General features: G+C 42.0%; 1 protein-coding gene across 9 annotated transcripts in view; it reads left to right on the top strand.

The window, feature by feature from the left end:
• E2F6 (E2F transcription factor 6) overlaps positions 1-16,746 on the top strand; it is a 97,167-nt gene extending 80,421 nt beyond the window's left edge. For 8 of the 9 annotated variants that reach the window (XM_033939551.1, XM_033939558.1, XM_033939553.1 and 5 more), the window contains 2 exons: positions 11,051-11,213; positions 15,954-16,746. In XM_033939551.1, coding sequence (XP_033795442.1) covers positions 11,051-11,213; positions 15,954-15,958 — 168 coding nt within the window. In that variant the 3' untranslated portion in view covers positions 15,959-16,746. The remainder of the gene's footprint in view (positions 1-11,050; positions 11,214-15,953) is intronic. The other variant, XM_033939550.1, reaches the window with a different exon arrangement.
• The last annotated feature ends 496 nt before the right edge of the window (positions 16,747-17,242 follow it).

Here is a 17,242-nt window from a genome sequence, read left to right as displayed (position 1 = left end):
AAAATATAAAGACAGTAGATGTAAATTTGAAAAAACTGATACATAACAATCACCACTTTACAAATTAAGAAATAAAAATAAAACAAATAATGAGAAATAAGAAAATACCATTTTATTGGACTAATCAATTTTTCAATTAGCTTTCAGAGGCCAAATCTTTCTTCAGAATAGTACAGTATACTGCTGTTATGGTATCCTGTCCTGACCTGAAGAAAGGGGTTCAGTCCAAAAAATTGCCTTATTTCAATTTCCTATTTATAAACTTTTATCAATACAGTTACAATACTACTTGATTCTAAGTAAAACAACAAAAAAATCTTTCTACCTTTTGTCGTTTCTGCTTTAATCTTCTCTTTGCTCTCTTCTTGCTATACAGCATTTTTCCTTTCTCCCTTCCATGTAACACCTGCCCTCTCTTTGCCCTTCCACCCAGCTTCTTCCCTCTCTCTCTGTCCCTTCCATCTACTGTCCACCCTCTCTCTTCCATATGGCATCTTCCCTCTTTCTATGTCCCTTCAATAAACTGTATATCCTGTGTCCCTTCTCTCCTTTGCACATGATTCATTTCATCTTCACTCCCTCTCCTTTTTTTCTGTCTCCACCCCCTCCCCTATGCTTTGGCATCGCTCTCTTTTTCTTCTCCTTTCCTTCCTTCCCACTCCACAGCATGGTCTGGTATCTATCTCCTTCCCTTCCCTCCCCCATGCCATGGCATCTCTTTCTCCCCCTCCATGATTTGGTATCTCCTTTCCTTTCCCTCCCTCCCATGGACTTGGCATCTCTGATTCCTCTCGCTTGTCTTCCTTCTCCCTCCTTCCCTCTCTCTTCCCAATTGGGTGCTGCTGCAGCAGCAGCAGCAGCATTTCTCTCTCCCCCTTCCCTGTGCAGCAGCAGCATTTCTCTCTCCCTTGCCTGTGCAGCAAATTCATACCCGAGTACTAATCCCTGGGTTAGGGTTAGGATACTCGGACTGGGCTTAAGTCATATTTATACCTAAGTACTAATCCCTGGGTTAGAATACTCGGACCATGCTTAAGTCAAATTCATACCCGAGTACTAATCCCTAGGTTAGGGTTAGGATACTCAGACCGGGCTTAAGTCAAATTCATACCCGAGTACTAATCCCCGGGTTAGGGTTAGGATACTCGGACCGTGCTTAAGTCAAATTCATACCTGAGTACTAACCCCGGGTTAGGATACTCGGACCAGGCTTAAATCCTATAGGGAAAATCGGGGGGAGGGGGATCCGAAAAACCCAGTTTTGAGGGTTTCTGGGGTCAGGGTTAAATTCCTCTAACCCTTTTTTACTATTTTTTTGTTTTTCTGTCTAGCTTCAATGGGCTGTTTCTTGGTACGAATTTTCTGACAGCAGCCATCTTGGATTTTTAGTGCTTTTTTTTTTTTTTTTTTCAAAGTCCTATTTTCTGCCTCAAAACCCCTTTGCCGAGGGATCCTGTAATGGATGTCCCAGGTCAGACTAGCCCCAATTCCTGCATTAATTGCACAGATTTCCTGACTAGGAGCAGCCGTTTTCCATGTGCCATGGGAGGAAGGGGCGGGAGCTTTGAGCTCAATCTCTAATCAGTCCTCCAGGTGTTGGAACCCCCAAAAGCCATGAAAGGCACACATCTGTGAGGAAGAGATCCTTCTCAGAGTCCAAGAGTAATGAGGGGTGAAACGCAAGCGTGTGGTGGCAGAGGAGACCCTAATTTCCCAGTCTAGCAGTCTTGCAGGGGTCCTCGGCTGGTGCAAGGCTTTTCCAACTTTGTCAACTTTTTATGGAAAGCCTACTTAACAGGTCCAGGAAGTGCTGCGCTGTCTTTGGGTGCACCGGCTCCGCTTCATGGGGTTCTGTTTTCCAAGCAGGCATCTCCACTGCATAGCACACTGGCTCCTAGTGTCAGTGACCCTTCAGAGCAGAACTGGGTGATTGGAAGTCTCTTTTCATGCCCTTATCATCACATGGCTCCTCTGCACCTGTGGATGATTTGGGATCCTTTTCGGGGTCAGGAGGCAGGAGCAGCTGCGGATCACCATGATTATCCCTCAGTGCATCGCCTTTTCAAATCAGCTTCCATTTCACATGTCATTTCTGAGACATTCTCTGCATTGAAGCTTGATGCCCAGCAGCCTTCCATCTCTCTTCCCAGCAGCCTTCCATCTCTCGGTGCTCTGTTATGAGTGGCATTAATGCATAGACAATCTTTTTTCCTGCTCATCCAGATATCATCTCCTTAAGTTGCTGACCAGTGGGAGTCACCTGAAGGCTGTCTAAAGATGGCCAAAGCAATGTCTAGGCTTTGTCTTATGGCTCCGGACTTCCAACAGCTGTTGGGTTTGTGTAACCGAAAGTGGATTCCGCAGGGAAGGGGTAAAACATGGACCTTGTGGATTTAAAATTGCACGTCCTTAAAAATCTGAGGTCCGTGCATTGTCAAGCCCGCCTTTTAGCTTGTTTTACCCAGACCCTTATTCCACCGCTTTCCCTGCAGCTCAGGCCCCGGCTCTGCCTTCCCTAATGGCTAAGGAGGCTCTCAGAATCAGTGTGGAGGGAGAGATCTGGAGGAAGGGACGATCAGGCTAATTAGCACCATGGCTTTTGCTAATTAGCCTGATCGTCCCTTCCTCCAGATCTCTCCCTCCACACTGATTCTGAGAGCCCCTGCGATATGACACTGGATGGCAAATAGCTGGGTTTGGTGGGGGAGTTAAAAAATGTGTGCAAAGGTCTGAAGTGCATCTGACCTCGCGGACCTCATGGATCTGAACTGCACAATGCCCATCCTTAAAAATCTGAGGTCCGCGCCACTTTTAGTCTCTGGCTCTGACAGACCTCTATGACATTTTAGTCACTGATGGATCCGAATGCTTTTCCCTCCCTATGCTGAGACTAAAAGCGGCACAGACCTCAGGGCAAAAGTTTTGCCGCTAGTCTCAGCATAGGGAGGGAAAAGCATTAGGATCCGTCAGAGCTAAAATGTCATAGAGGTCTGTCAGAGCCAGAAATTACAAGTGGCACAGACCTCAGATATTTAAGGACGTGGTATTTTAGATCCACGAGGTCCGTAAGGTCCTTGTTTTACCCCTTCCCGATTCTGCAGTAGCGCAAGTGACCAAGTGCACCTCCCTTCCTAGAGAGGGTGGAGTGATGTTAAAGGACGAACAGGGCCTCCAAAAGACAGTTTGAAGTGCTGACTATGGATATCAAAACTGCAGCAGCTTCCTCAGTGGATTATGTGGCTGATGCTCTTTATAACATCAGAGTCCTGAATAAAGTTTGACTTACTCCATTTCTACCCGCCAAATGCTCTGGATCAGACAATAGACGGGCGACTCAGTCTCCAAGGCCACTCTCAGCAAATTACACTTCAAGGGGCAGATGCTTTTTGGCAAAGTACTGGATGACTTCATGGCCAGTGTGGCAGATCGTTGTCCCAGATCCCTCCAGGACAGTAGGGGCTGTCGTTCTGCCAGGGGCAGCAGAGGCAGATTCCGTGTCTTTAGGAGATCCTGCCAATTTTCTTCCAGTTACTCTTTTCAGAGGCTCTTTCAGGGGTCCAGACAGAGATTTGGCAGAGAGTTGGCCAGCAACCCATGGGTTCCTGCGGTGGCTTGGCCTCTAAGAAGAAACAATGACACCAGTGTGATGGCCACCTCTCATATCAGCGGGTGACTGTCAGCTTTCTGGAAGGAATGGGAACAGATTTCGTCCGACCATTGGGCACAATAAGGAGTTTTTTCATCCCCTTCCAAATTTGTCCCTCAACTCCTCAGCCAGATAACTAGAGAAGGAGGCCAGAGTCCAAGTGACTCTTGGACATGCATACTATAGAACCAGTTCTGGAAGAAGTATCGGGCTCGGGCAGATATCGTATATACTCAGATATAAATCTACCTTTTAGGGGAGAAAATGGTAACTCGAATATAAGCCGAAGGTTTATATTCTACCATTCCTCCCTTATGATGCTATACCACCGTCCCTCGTAGTAGTCTTACTCCTCCACTGCCGCTGCAAGTCTCCCCTGAACTGGCAGACTTGCTGCTGCAATCAGGGTATGCCTGAACCCTGCCCATGCCCCAATCCCATTGGAATGTCAGCTGGTGTTCTTTCCCTTCCAAACGAAACATCTATGCCTACAGCCCTGCCTGAATTACCGCCCATGCCCTATTCCACACCAGAATGTCAACTAATGCTTCCTCCTTCATTCCCAAGCAAGAGTAATTCCTGCGCCCCAACCCCCACCAGAACATCAGCTACTGCTTTCTCCTAAGCCAGGGGAACACCCATTTCCACACCCCCATCTTGTCACCAACAGCCTCAGGGCAATGGATCCTAGGAGAAAAAACTCTTGTGAGCCGCTGCGGGCAGCACAAGGAAAGGAAAAGAAATGTTAACAGAAGGAAACACCACCTCACCAGGTAGGTAATCTTGAGTAATAAACGGAAAAAACTATATGATGGCCTCCTGGCCACTCAAGCAGCCAAACTAGACAACCAAATCGCCAATCTACTGACGGCATCCCTCGACTACAAGACTTTTAGAAAAGAAATAAAGACCATACTCTTCAAGAGAACTCTGAAAAAAGAAATAATATCGCAAGTCTCAAACTCCACCTCTCACTAAAGCCAACTACCCCAAACAAATAACCTTACCCATTTCTCACTCTTTTTGAAAATGACCAATTTTTTTTTTTTTTTGTAAGTTCTTGTTGTAATACATCTTGGATAATTCTTTTGTAATCTGCCTTGAACTGCAAGGTAATGGCGGAATAGAAATCCCTAATGTAATGTAATAACTGGGTTTATTCTTGAAACCAAAATAAATCAAGCTAACTTGCTTGCTTTCATATTAATCAGTTCAAAACAAAACACAAACTTGTCAGGATGTTCAGTGAACAAGAATAGTCCCCAAAACAATCAAAATATATCATTAAACAGTCTCTGAATAAATGTAGGTTGGATGCAGTTCCAAACACAGAAGGCAAATCTTCCCTAAAACTGTGGCTGACTCCAGCCAATTAACAGTCCAATCACTTGGAAAAACTTCAAACCAAAAACAGTCTCGTGCTGATATCTTCAGCCTGAGTCAGTGCTACGGCACTGACCTTCCCAGCAGCTGACGTGCTGGCTAGGCAGTGTGCTCCACGTGGTAACAACTTTGCCAACACTATCCCACGTGGTAACAACTTTGCCCTCTATCCCACCACTGAGAATGCGGGGCAAACCCCACTGCCTGGGACTGGAACAGTCCTTTTTCCCCTCATCCAGGAGAAAAAAACCCCTCAAAATTAAAAACATGTCTTTCACAGTTCCCATAGGAGCCCTCACAGTTCTTCAGCTCCCACAGGGTTACCAAAAACAACTTGGAGGCAGCTTAGATAAGCAAGGTTTCAGTTACTCACATAGGCAGTATCAACTACTTGTTTCTGGAACAGCAAACTTCCATGGGCAGGGCTTCATTCTGTAACTCAGCATTTGGCTCTGGGTCCAGTTCCATGTCTTGAGGAACTTAAGGCATACAGAGAGGCAGTTCCGCTCCAGCCTCAGTCAACTCCATGCATTCCACATGGGGGCTGCCATTCAGAGCTCTCAGCCCTGAGCGTCGCTGCCTGTCCTCTAGCTGTAGCTGCTCCTTCTGATTCTGCTTCTGCCTCTCCCTTTCTAACAAACAAAAATGGATCAAAAAACCTCTCAGAACATCGAGAGGAGAGTGATTAAAGAAAGTAAGTAAACATGCAAAGTAATCACTCAATTTGTAAATAAATAGGTACTTATAACCATACAACTTGTTCATAGAGTCTTGAGCTCAGAGATATGGAGGTGATAACAGGGAAACTCCCAACACTACCACCTCACCGCCCAATCATTGCTTCAACTCTAGAAGCCTGTTGTAAAGTCCATTACTATTTAGAAGGTGCACAAAGCTACTGTTATTTAAGAAATAATAAACACAGTAATGTAAATCTGGAACCTGCAAGCCTAAGCTAAGTTTGCTGTTCCTGATTTACATTACTATGTTTATTATTTCTTAAACAACAGTAGCTTTGTGCACCTTCTAAATAGTAATGGACTTTATAACAGGCTTCTAGAGTTGAAGCAATGATTGGGCGGTGAGGTGGTAGTTTTGGGAGTTTCCCTGTTATCACCTTCATATCTCTGAGCTCAAGACTCTATGACTCTAAATCTGATTTAGATTTAGATTTAGAATCAGAAAATAATATTAAATATTGAACTAGGCCAGTTACTGGGCAGACTTGCACGGTCTGTGTCTGTGTATGGCCGTTTGGTGGAGGATGGGCAGGGGAGGGCTTCAATGGCTGGGAGGGTGTAGATGGGCTGGAGTAAGTCTTAACAGAGATTTCGGCAGTTGGAACCCAAGCACAGTACCGGGTAAAGCTTTGGATTCTTGCCCAGAAATAGCTAAGAAGAAAAAATTAAAAAAAAAAAAAAAAATTTAAATTGAATCAGGTTGGGCAGACTGGATGGACCATTCGGGTCTTTATCTGCCGTCATCTACTATGTTACTATGTAACAAGTTGTATGGTTATAAGTACCTATTTATTTACAAATTGAGTGATTACTTTGCATGTTTTCTCCCTTTCTAACAGCTCTGCTCTTTGGGATAACAGTCTGCAGCCCCGCCCCAAACCCTCAGGTGAAAAAGATTTCCTGGGAACTAACCTAGGATTGTGTGGGGGATGAGAAACCTGCACTTCTGCTCTCCCACTCCCTCTATAGGTCAAGGAGGAAAAGTCATCTAATGTCTCAGTTTGGGGTTTAAATGGGGCTGTTTGTGAATTGTTTGCTTTTGAACTGTGCATTGCTCTGGGGACACTCCTAGCAGGCATAGGCTGCATACCACAATCTGTACACCACCAGAATGTCATCTAGTGCTCCTTCCCTCCCTAGTAAGCAAGACTTACATCCCCTCAGATCTACTACGATCTCCTGGTAGTCTAGCAGTACGTTGGGGCAGGAGTAATTCCCACTTGCTCCTGCCCATTCTCCCTCCACATTAAAAATGGCCGCCGAGACTTCCAGCAGCAATCTCATATTCTATTTCTGAAACTTTTATCAGTGAGTGAATTGCCAAGAGTTATTTCTCAGTCAAAATATAGGAGGGTGCTGCTGGGGTATTTTATTTTATGTGATATTATGTTGTTTTAAGTTTTTCATATGTTGTTAATGTAAGTTCACAATTTGTTACCTGTGTGTTCATGATTCTGGATGTTTTATCCTAATTCTCATAGAATTGTGGGATATGTGGAATATAAATTTTTAAAATAAATGAAATATGCAACCACTCCAGTACTCTCATCTGTTCAGATGGTTTCCGCATTTCCCCTTCTTGCAGAAGCAGCTCCTCTGGTCTTCGGGGGCAAAGCACAGCTTATACTGGTGTCTCCAGGGGTATGCCTTATCAAGGGGTATGCCTCTCAGAATCCCGCATGGGTGATCCTCACAACTGATGCTACCTGAGTGGCTATGGGGCCCACTGCTGTGGTCACCCACTCCGGGACAAATAGATCCCATCGGAGAGCAAGTGGTCCAAAAATCATCTGGAACTGAAAGCCACTCACTTGGCATTGATGGAGTTGCAATCTTTTCTGACAGGGAAGGCAGTCTGGGTGTTTTCAGACAATGTCACCGTAGTAGCTTATATGAACAGACAAGGAGGCACCAGAAGTGCTCTCCTACACCTGGAGGCACAGATGTCATTCCAGTGGATGGCAATTCACTTACTAATCCTCTCTGCTGCCCGTGTGGCCAGGTTAGAGAACGTCCAGACCAGTTATCTCAGCAGGCAGACTCTAGATCCATGGGAGTGGTCTTTGTCCCAGAGGGCATTCACCTTCATTGTGTAATGCTTGGGAAGACTGGAAATGGATCTAATGGCCACAGCCAAAAAGGCAAAGGCAGATCGCTTCTACAGTCAAAGAGCTGAGAAGGGAAGAACAGGGCTGGACACCCTCATTCAGCTCTGGCCCTCCAATCTCATGCTCTGTGTTTCTTACATGGACCATGGGGGGGGGGGGGTCGCATCATCTGCAGAATAGCTAGTCATCAGGGACTGGTGATTCTAGTAGCTCCAGACTATCCCCACCAGCCTTGGTATGCATATTTGGTGTGTCTCCAAAGGGGCAATTGTCTCAAGCTGCCAGTTCACCAGGGGGTTCCTCAATTAGGGCCCATTTCTCATGGAGAATCCAGAGAGCTTTAGTTTTAAGGCATGACTTATGAGCGCATGGCCCTAATTCAGAAGGGTTACTCGAAGGTTGTCATTATGACTCTCCATAGAGCAAAGAAACTTGCAATGTTTGCAGCTTATGTGAAGACCTGGATGGCTCTCCAGTTATGTTAAATCAAGAATCTGTTGGAGCCTGAGATGGCTCCTATCCTGGTGATTCTAGCATTCCTACAGGCTGGTCTTCAAAAGGGCCTAGCAGTTTAATCTCTGAAGATACAAGTAGCTGGTCTTTCGTGTTTTAGGGCTTGGAGAGGCATGCAGTCAGCATCTCATCCAGATGTCACTTGGTTTTTGAGGGGGGCACTCAGATTGCAACCCCCTTTGCGTAGGCCATTCCCGTCTTTGGACCTCAATGTGGTTCTGAAGAGTCTATTTCAAGTTTCATATGAGCCTCTGCCTGACACATCCCTCGTGGATCTTACGGTTGCCATTGTCTCGGTAATGCAGATCTCGGAGTTATAGATCCTTTTCTGTAGAGAACCTATTCTCCGTTTTACAGAGATGGTACCTGCCTTCCTACTGAAGATGATTTCTGCCTTCCATATCAATCAAAAGATTTGTTTACCTTCGTTTCATCCCACAGGTTTGGCAAAATAGGACAAGATTTTGCAGAGGCTGGATGTACGTAGTGTCCTCCTGCACTACTTGGAATGGACTAATGATTCCGGGCTATCTGACTACCTTTTTGTGCTGACCAGCCACTCGAGAAGAGGCAAGCCAGCCTCCAAGGCCTTGATTGACAGATGAATTTGCATGACAATTTCATCTTCCTACATTGCCTGCGGTAAATAGCCCCCTATTTCAATTTCAGCACATTTGACTAGAGGTGTGGCTCCTTTTTGGGTGGAGTCACGGGCTGTTTCTTTTGAAGAGATTAGTAGAGTAGCTGCTTGGTCTACTCTCCACACTTTTACAAAGTTCTACTGAGTGGATGTGGCGGCTCGAGAGGATGGCATTTTTGGATGCTCGGTACTGCGGGCAGGCTCATCTGTCTCTCCTTAGACATCTGGCACTGCATTTGTACATCAGCTACTGTGCAGAATCCTATGTCTTCACCACTAAATGAAAGATTAAGTTCTTACCTTGCTAATCTTTCTCAGATAGAAGACATAGGATTCTGTATACCCCACCCTGTCTGAGCCTTTGATTCGCCTGATTCCTGCCTCAGATGACGTCAGTATCTGTCTTAGGACCTCTTCTCCTGTATCTAAGAGTTGGCAGAGACAATGCTACAGGAACATGAGGGCTCCTATTTCCTTTCTCCTTTTTTTTTTGGGGGGGGAGGCGTTATTATGGCCCTTACTAGTTGTGCTTAGCAGGTTGGTTCTTAGCTACTCATGTGCGTAGTTTGTTGTTCATTGTTAAATGTTTATTAATCATTGTTCTTTTATCATAAGTTACAGAGCAGAACATAATACGGTTTGTTGCCAGGGAAGCTCCGCGTGCTCTTCGTCTTTTCTTCTGTTTCAATGGTATTTGATTGCTTTGGTACCAACTGAAGAGAGAGCTGTTCTCCATTGCTGAAGTGGAAGAATTCAGAGTTTTAAAGTGACACCCTTCTGCAGATTTGCGTCTAATAGGAAATAACAGCTACTGTACAGAATCTGTCTTCTATTTGAAAGAAGATTAGCAAAGTAAGAATCTAATCATTCTTTGCTGAGTATAAAAGAAGGGAGGGAAGGTACCTTTGAAGTTTGCTTAGCTTTTTTGCAGCACATTTCCATTGGCTTTGACTGATGGTCTGGAAACCCTATCTTATTTTTGCCTTTGCTCCTACTTTGTGTAAAAAGAAGAGTAATAAAATAAAGATTCAACTAAGAGTGGGAAAGTTATGGTGGGCCAGAGAAATGAGGAAAAAGATGTTGATCACTCAATAGTGTATAATCAAAAAGTTACTTTATTTATAAACAGCACAATGTAAACGGGTCAACTCGTGACTGAGCTTCTCATTGGTCCACTGAGTACTTTCTTCTTACGATTCCAGCATCTACTAACACTACCAAATATAGCCCAGGCCGTTGGTACTACATGCCAATAGCCTTACTTTCAAAGACTCTTGACAAAGGCAGAATCATCAGAACACTGTCAGTGTCGAGTTGACCAGTTTACATTGTGCTATTTATCAGTAAAGCATCTTTTGGATTATCCACTGCTGAGTGATCGACATCTTTTTCCTCACAACTCCTACATTTGAATTGTTGTCTTCGTCGTTGAGGTCTATTCAGGCTATTTTCTCTAGGGACAGATAAATGAGCACTGTGTGCCACATTCAGTCCATTGGCTATAGTTTGGTGTAGAGTGAAAAACTTTATACGTCTGGGGCTCATCAGGATACAATACATAATGTAGAAGTGAATACAAATTTGACTCTTTTCTATCTGAAAATCCATTTCATCTTTAAGCTTCCATTTACAAACTACTGGCTAGATTTGTGAAATTTTAGCCTATCCACCTCAAAATACTATTATTATATTACAAAAAGATTTTAGTACGTTGCTTTTACACATGCTAATACTATTAATGTATGCTATTATCAAAGTGGTCTCATTGTGTACAATGGGGACCTGCAATAGATAATGGACATTAATGTCTATTAGTGCTCAGTAGCTCTTTTAGTAAATGTGGACTTATATTTATATTTTGGGAATTAACCTTCAGAAAAAAATAATTTTTGAATGGAATATTATTAGTTGTGTGTGTATATACTGTATTTTCTTTTATCCTTTCCCCCTGCCCCCACATCCCTATATATTCAAACATTTTTATATTTGTAAAATGGATGTATGTTCTGCAACTTTACAGGATAATATAAGAGTACATATAAAGAGTACAAAAGGGCCAATTGATGTTTATTTATGTGAGATGGAGCAGGATGGCCCAGATTGCAGAACATTTGAAGATCTAGCTACCACATTAAAGTCTGAAACCAAAACTGAAACCAAAGCAGCAGTACCCCTTGATGAAGGTAAATACAACTAATAACCTACTTATATTTTAATTATGTCAACAAAGAGAAGAACAAAAAAGTTCCACAAAGAACAACATCAAACAAGCAAAGTGAGAACAAACAAGGCATGTGAATGGGATGCAAAGGAACAAGTTCTTTATTAGGTGGAACATTGGCAGTGTTTTGGCAAAAATTTTCATCAGAGGTCCAATCTACTAAAACAATATAGGCACAAGTTAAAAACAAAATCAAAAAAAGGAGGAATGGAGGAAAAATATTTAACAAAAATAAAACTTTCCACTATTAAACAATCACTAGGCACACTGTACTTGTTCCAAGATAAAAGAAAAAGCCTCAGTTTATGGTGAGGCTAATTTAAATATGATTCTACCAACTGAACATCATAGGCATAAAAAACTTTAATGATTATAATTAAATGAACAGTATTATAAAGTACTGCGAGGAAAATAAAAAATACTGTTAGATTCTTTTGTAAGCGACAAAAAGGTCCTATTTTATGAGGCCAACAATTGTTTTGTGGCATAAATACCACTTCCTCAGGGCCACTGGACCTTCAAGTAAATGATCCTACAATGAATGATTTAATAATGTAAAATACTGTAGGAACGGATAAAAAAAATTTTTTTTAAATGTTGCTTGCTCACTTTAGTCACTTCCTCTGCTCATTAGGATGCTGAGGCGCCTTGTTTTGTATGCCTAAATACTCCCTGGTAACCAATCGGGTTAAACAAACCTCTGATTGGTCCCACCTGAGCAACCAATCATGGCGCACAAAAAAAGTTTCATTCAAAAGAAGTTGCCCCGTAGAAAAAAAATAAGGCACACAGCTGATTCTTTCATATCATTCAGTAATCAAAAGCTAGAAAAAATAGAACCAGTCAATACTGGCATGTAAGCCAGAAGGGTGAGCCGCTTTTAAGTGTGAAAATCAAATCCAATACTGTTTTCTACGTTGTAGTTCCAATCGTCTATTTCCACCTCAGATTTTCCTAGGGATATGATCAAGAACAAAACATTTTAATTGAAAAAAAAAATACATGAATGTGAAGTACAATGTTGTACTAAAGGTGCTTGCATAACCCCTCTTGTAAGGGCACTGCGGTGTTCATTTAACCTTAAATGTAACTGCCTCAAGATTTGCCCTTAATATTTTATTGCAGGGACAAACTATACAGGAGAGTGTGGTACAGTGGTTAAAACTACCGCATCAGCACCCTGAGGTTGTGGGTCCAAATCCATGCTGCACCTTGTGACCCTGGACAAGTCACTCAATCCCCCCATTGCCCCACGTACATTAAATAGATTATGAGCCCATTGGGACAGACAGGGAAAAATACTTGGTTCCTGAATGAATTCATGTAAACGCCTCTGAGTTCCCTTGAGAGAACAGTATAAAAAATTAAATTAATAAGCCAACTTACTAAATTCTGAGCATTATTTTCATTAAGTGCCAATTTGCAGAAACAAAATTCTATGTTTTGGGTACTTGGAACCTGGGTTGACCACTGTTGGAAACAGGATACTGGGCTTGATGGACCATTTGGAATGTCCCAGTATGACAATTCTTATGTTCTTAAAATCTGTGTCACAAGTAGTATCAAACCTCAAATTATATTTTTTGCAGTCTATAGGATTAATGAATTCTGTCACCAGTAACATAATCTCACAGTTCTTACATTTACCACAGGACTTATGGTGACCTGCATATGGAGTGTCAGATCATTCTCATGCAAAACTGCAGGGCTGTTTTTCTTTTAAATTCATTCCTCTTTTGTGGGAAAACCTGAGCCACTGTTGTGAAAATGCTGGTAGTATGGTTACAAACCCCAATGTTTACATATGATTCTTCGCACTTGATGAGTTTTAGAGTCAAAATTCAAAACACATGTGACGGCACTTTCATCCTGTTCAATCCATGCTTCAGTCAGCAGGTAATCACGATTTGCATGTAATTCTCGCTTGTAAGCTCTCCGATAGTCTTTGCTAGATAGCCACATTGTTCAAACCTTGTGATTAAGGTTTTAGCTTGCTTTATGAATTTTCATGTGTGGAACATATCCTTCTAAATCTAAGAAATTGCGAGACCGGAAGACTCTGCTTTAGATGAGGCGGATGAAAGCTGTCAAAGTGTAAAAATGTATTCCAATCAGTGTCCTTTCTGTGAACTGTAGTCATTAATTATTTTAGCATTCAGAAACATAATGTCTGTGCAAATACAATTAATCACAAAGCTGATTCTAGGATGTCGTTCATTTAACCATCTCATGTGTAGATACAGTAACTGGGTTGTTGTAGCAATACAGAACAATAGGCTTAATCGAAATACCTCAGCCCCACTGATCTTTCACAGACAGTACACTTGAGAGTCGGATGACTGCGGCTACCTCGGGAGACCCTTGAGACAGCACAATTAGTGCGAAACATGTCGGGTCGGACTCCCAGGTCTAGCTGTGTATAGACGTTAAGTATATAACTTTATACATTTTACAACTCGTTATTTATTGACTGATAAATTCAAAAATTCTATTACAAGTTAAAAAATTAAATCTAAATGCAACCACGGCGCTAGAGACGATTTACCAGTGATGAAGCACCACGTAAATCTCCCGCTTTAGAAATTATTATTGCGGTGGAGTGGTGGGGCTGAGGTATTTCGATTAAGCCTATTGTTCTGTATTGCTACAACAACCCAGTTACTGTATCTACACATGACTTAGTGGAGTGGGTTGGATACAAATTTATACAAATTACTGGTTTTGAGTAAAGTTCATTTAACCATTGCACAAAATATTCAAGGAAGAATGATCAGCCACCCTGAAAAAGAATATATCATCTATATATCTCATCCATTGCAATACCTGTTCTTGAAAAAGAAAACATTTACTCCTTGGTTTTCACATTCCCCCCTCCCTTTTTTTTTTTTTAACTAAACCGCGATAGCAGTTAGCGCAGGGAGCCGCGCTGCTCATGACACTCATAGGAACTCTATGAGCAGCGCGAAGCATTCAGTGCGGCTCCCTGCGCTAATAACCGCTATCGCAGTTTAGTAAAAGGAGGGTTAAAGCGGTTCACCCTTCTGGTTTAAATGCCAGCTTTGGCTGGTTCTATTTTTTCTAACCTTTGATTACTGAGCGATATGAAAGAATCAGCTCTGTGCCTTATTTTTTTCTACAGGGCAACTTCTTTTGAATGAAGCTTTTTTCTGCACCATGTTTGGTTGCTCAGGGACTTCATGGACCAATCAGAGGGTTTTTTTTAAACCCAATTGGTTACCAGGGAGTATGTAGGACACTGAGGGGTCATGTTTTGTATGCTAGCGAGCAGAGGAAGTGATTACTTAAAAGTGAGCTTTTTGACTTTTTTATCTGTTTCTACCTGTTCTACCTGTATTGTTAAATCATTCATTGTAGGTTTGTTTACTTGAAGGTTCAGTGGCCCCAAGGAAGTAGTGTTTATGCCACGAAACAATAGTTGACCTCAAAGTGGGACCTTTTTGTCGCTTATAGAAGAATCTAGCAATATTTTTTTCCTCACGGTGCTTAATAGTTCTGTTCATCCTCTCTAATAAAACCCTAAGCGTGCATGCGCACTTACAACGCCATGATCCCTGCCACCGTGATGTGTGCTTCCGTGTCAGACATGCGCAGTAGAAGGAGCCAGCGGTGGTACGCATTGTTGTCTCTGACTTTAATGATCTAATTGCCATATGCACTGCTAATGCTTTTTCAAATAGTCTATTGAATTATCATTAAAACCTTATATTGTACCCTACATTATATTGTACCCTAAGCTTGCATCTGGCAGGTTTCCCTCAATTGCTTTGCGAGTTGTGTGTATGTAATATTTGTATATCATCTTCTTTCTGTATGGTGCAGAACTAAGTTTGCAGTAGAAGCTGCAGACTTGACCATCTATACACACTGCCGTGTGGCTTTCAACATCACCACTTGCCTCCTACATTTATTTGCCCCACGTTGTGCAAGATCTATGGTAGGTGTAAATGGAGGTGTCTAAATCTATACTAATATCGGGTACCCAAATGTACCCTCTCATCCAGTAAGGATAATATCGGGTACCCAAATGTACCCTCTCATCCAGTAAGGACATGGGGTGCCCAGGTGTTCTTATAGAATGGGCTCTTACCCCATGTTACCAGGATGCCTAAACAAGCACCCTGTCCTAGAATTATGTAAATTCTTCATACCATTATTTACTCCTCTCCCAAACATCCCAGTAAATACATACTGCAATGCTGACTGTCATGAAAAAAGGAACAAAGAAGCATCAGTCCAACTACTTAAAATTCTGTTTCAAAGATTTTTTTAAAAAATTCTAGTTATCTCAAATATATGTTGTCTGTCTCTTCAAGGACCAAAGTTTTAACATTTGCTGACTCCCTGGGTACTACTGTACAAAAGATATGGAGTAGGAATTATATGCATCTATTTCAACTAATAAAGAGCACAAATCAGGTTTAATTCATATAAATACGTTATGCTGGATGGGTCTGGCTGATTAGTCGAAAATGCTCATTCCACTTCACATCTTGTGTATTGCTATAGCTGTTGTCTAACGATCTCTAATGGCGGTAGCAAGTGCCACACGGCAAATGCACTGAAACCCATTTAATTCCTATGGATTTCGGTGCATTTACCACACCGGCCCGCATTATTCAGCTTGATAAGAGGCCTTAAGTGTTTACCCTCACTAATCATTAAGTATATTTTGCTTTTTTAGAATGAAATTCCTGGTTATTCTGACAATCAAGAGCGAGAGCTTGTGACTTTATGAGTTTTGCACAGACTACTTAAGAATCCATTTGGAGAACAGAATGGTATAGGAGCTAGAGCTTCAGAGACATTAATTTCCAGCAATAATTCGGATTAACTTGTCAGATCTCCCTTCAAGTTGCCTCGATCAGAGTTCTGGACCATTGTGAGGAGTACACTTGTACTAGAACAATACCTATTTTTAGGAGAGAGGCAAGCAGCAACAACTTTCAGCAGCTGCCTGTGTGGAAAAAAAACATTTTCATTAGCAGAAACAAAAGGAGTACGTTCTGAAAACTTGCCTAACACCCTGAATTTGAATCATGAACGAGCTGCTGAGTGGTAATAAACTCTGGAGCATACATTACAATAATCAAGTTTATTTGTAACTTCATTTGCACTAAAATTCTGTGGTGATTGTGAAAATGTGAGAATCTGGTCTTTTTTTAGTGGTGGGGATGGTGTTGCCTTCATGATTTTACTACTTAAAATCATGAAAATAAATGATTCTGTCCCCTTTTCATTATAATGTAGATGCAGTTTGACATTTTTTGTATACAGTACTATTAAATAGCTGGGATATGCATACTTCAATGTGGTGAATGGCTGTGTATACACACAAAATAAAAAAAATGGAGGAACTGGATTAAAATCATTAAATCTCAAAGAAACTCCAGTTAAGCAAGTGCTGGGTACTATACCAATTGTTTCCCTCACCCTAGATGCCAGTGAATCAACTGAACTTTCTTAAGATGGGAAAAAGGCCTCAGAAGCCACAGGGCACACCTTTGGACCAGAGCTATGAGAGAGAGCCTACGTGTTCTCATCAGCTCTGCCCCATGCTTCTGTCATCAGCCAAAAACCCCCCTTTAGATAGCAAACATTTCAAAATTCAAATACACTGACAAATATCTCAGCAAATTAAATATCTATAAAGGAGTGAAAAGCAGTCAGCTTATCTTTGAAAGTTTGATGCTCCGTGTCTGCTCACTTCTCTTTGTTCAGACTAAACTTATAGCGGGAATCAATCCCTCCTGTATTCAGCTGACGATGGCCAACATTTCATGATTTAAATAATCATTTCATCAGGTATCTAAAGTGGAAAAAATGCTTGTGGTCCATTCATAAGACGATGGCCGATGTTTCACAATTTAAATAATCATTTCATCAGGGCTCTAAAAAAGACAAAAATTCTTGTGGTCCGTTCATAAGAGCACAAGCGTTTTTGCCACTTTAGATCCCTGATGAAATGATTAT

This window comes from Geotrypetes seraphini, chromosome 3 (genome assembly GCF_902459505.1).
Source record: "Geotrypetes seraphini chromosome 3, aGeoSer1.1, whole genome shotgun sequence".
Lineage (NCBI taxonomy): Eukaryota > Metazoa > Chordata > Amphibia > Gymnophiona > Dermophiidae > Geotrypetes > Geotrypetes seraphini.
The sequence above is the reverse complement of the archived record's forward strand: the minus strand, read 5'-3'. Positions and strand labels throughout refer to the sequence as shown.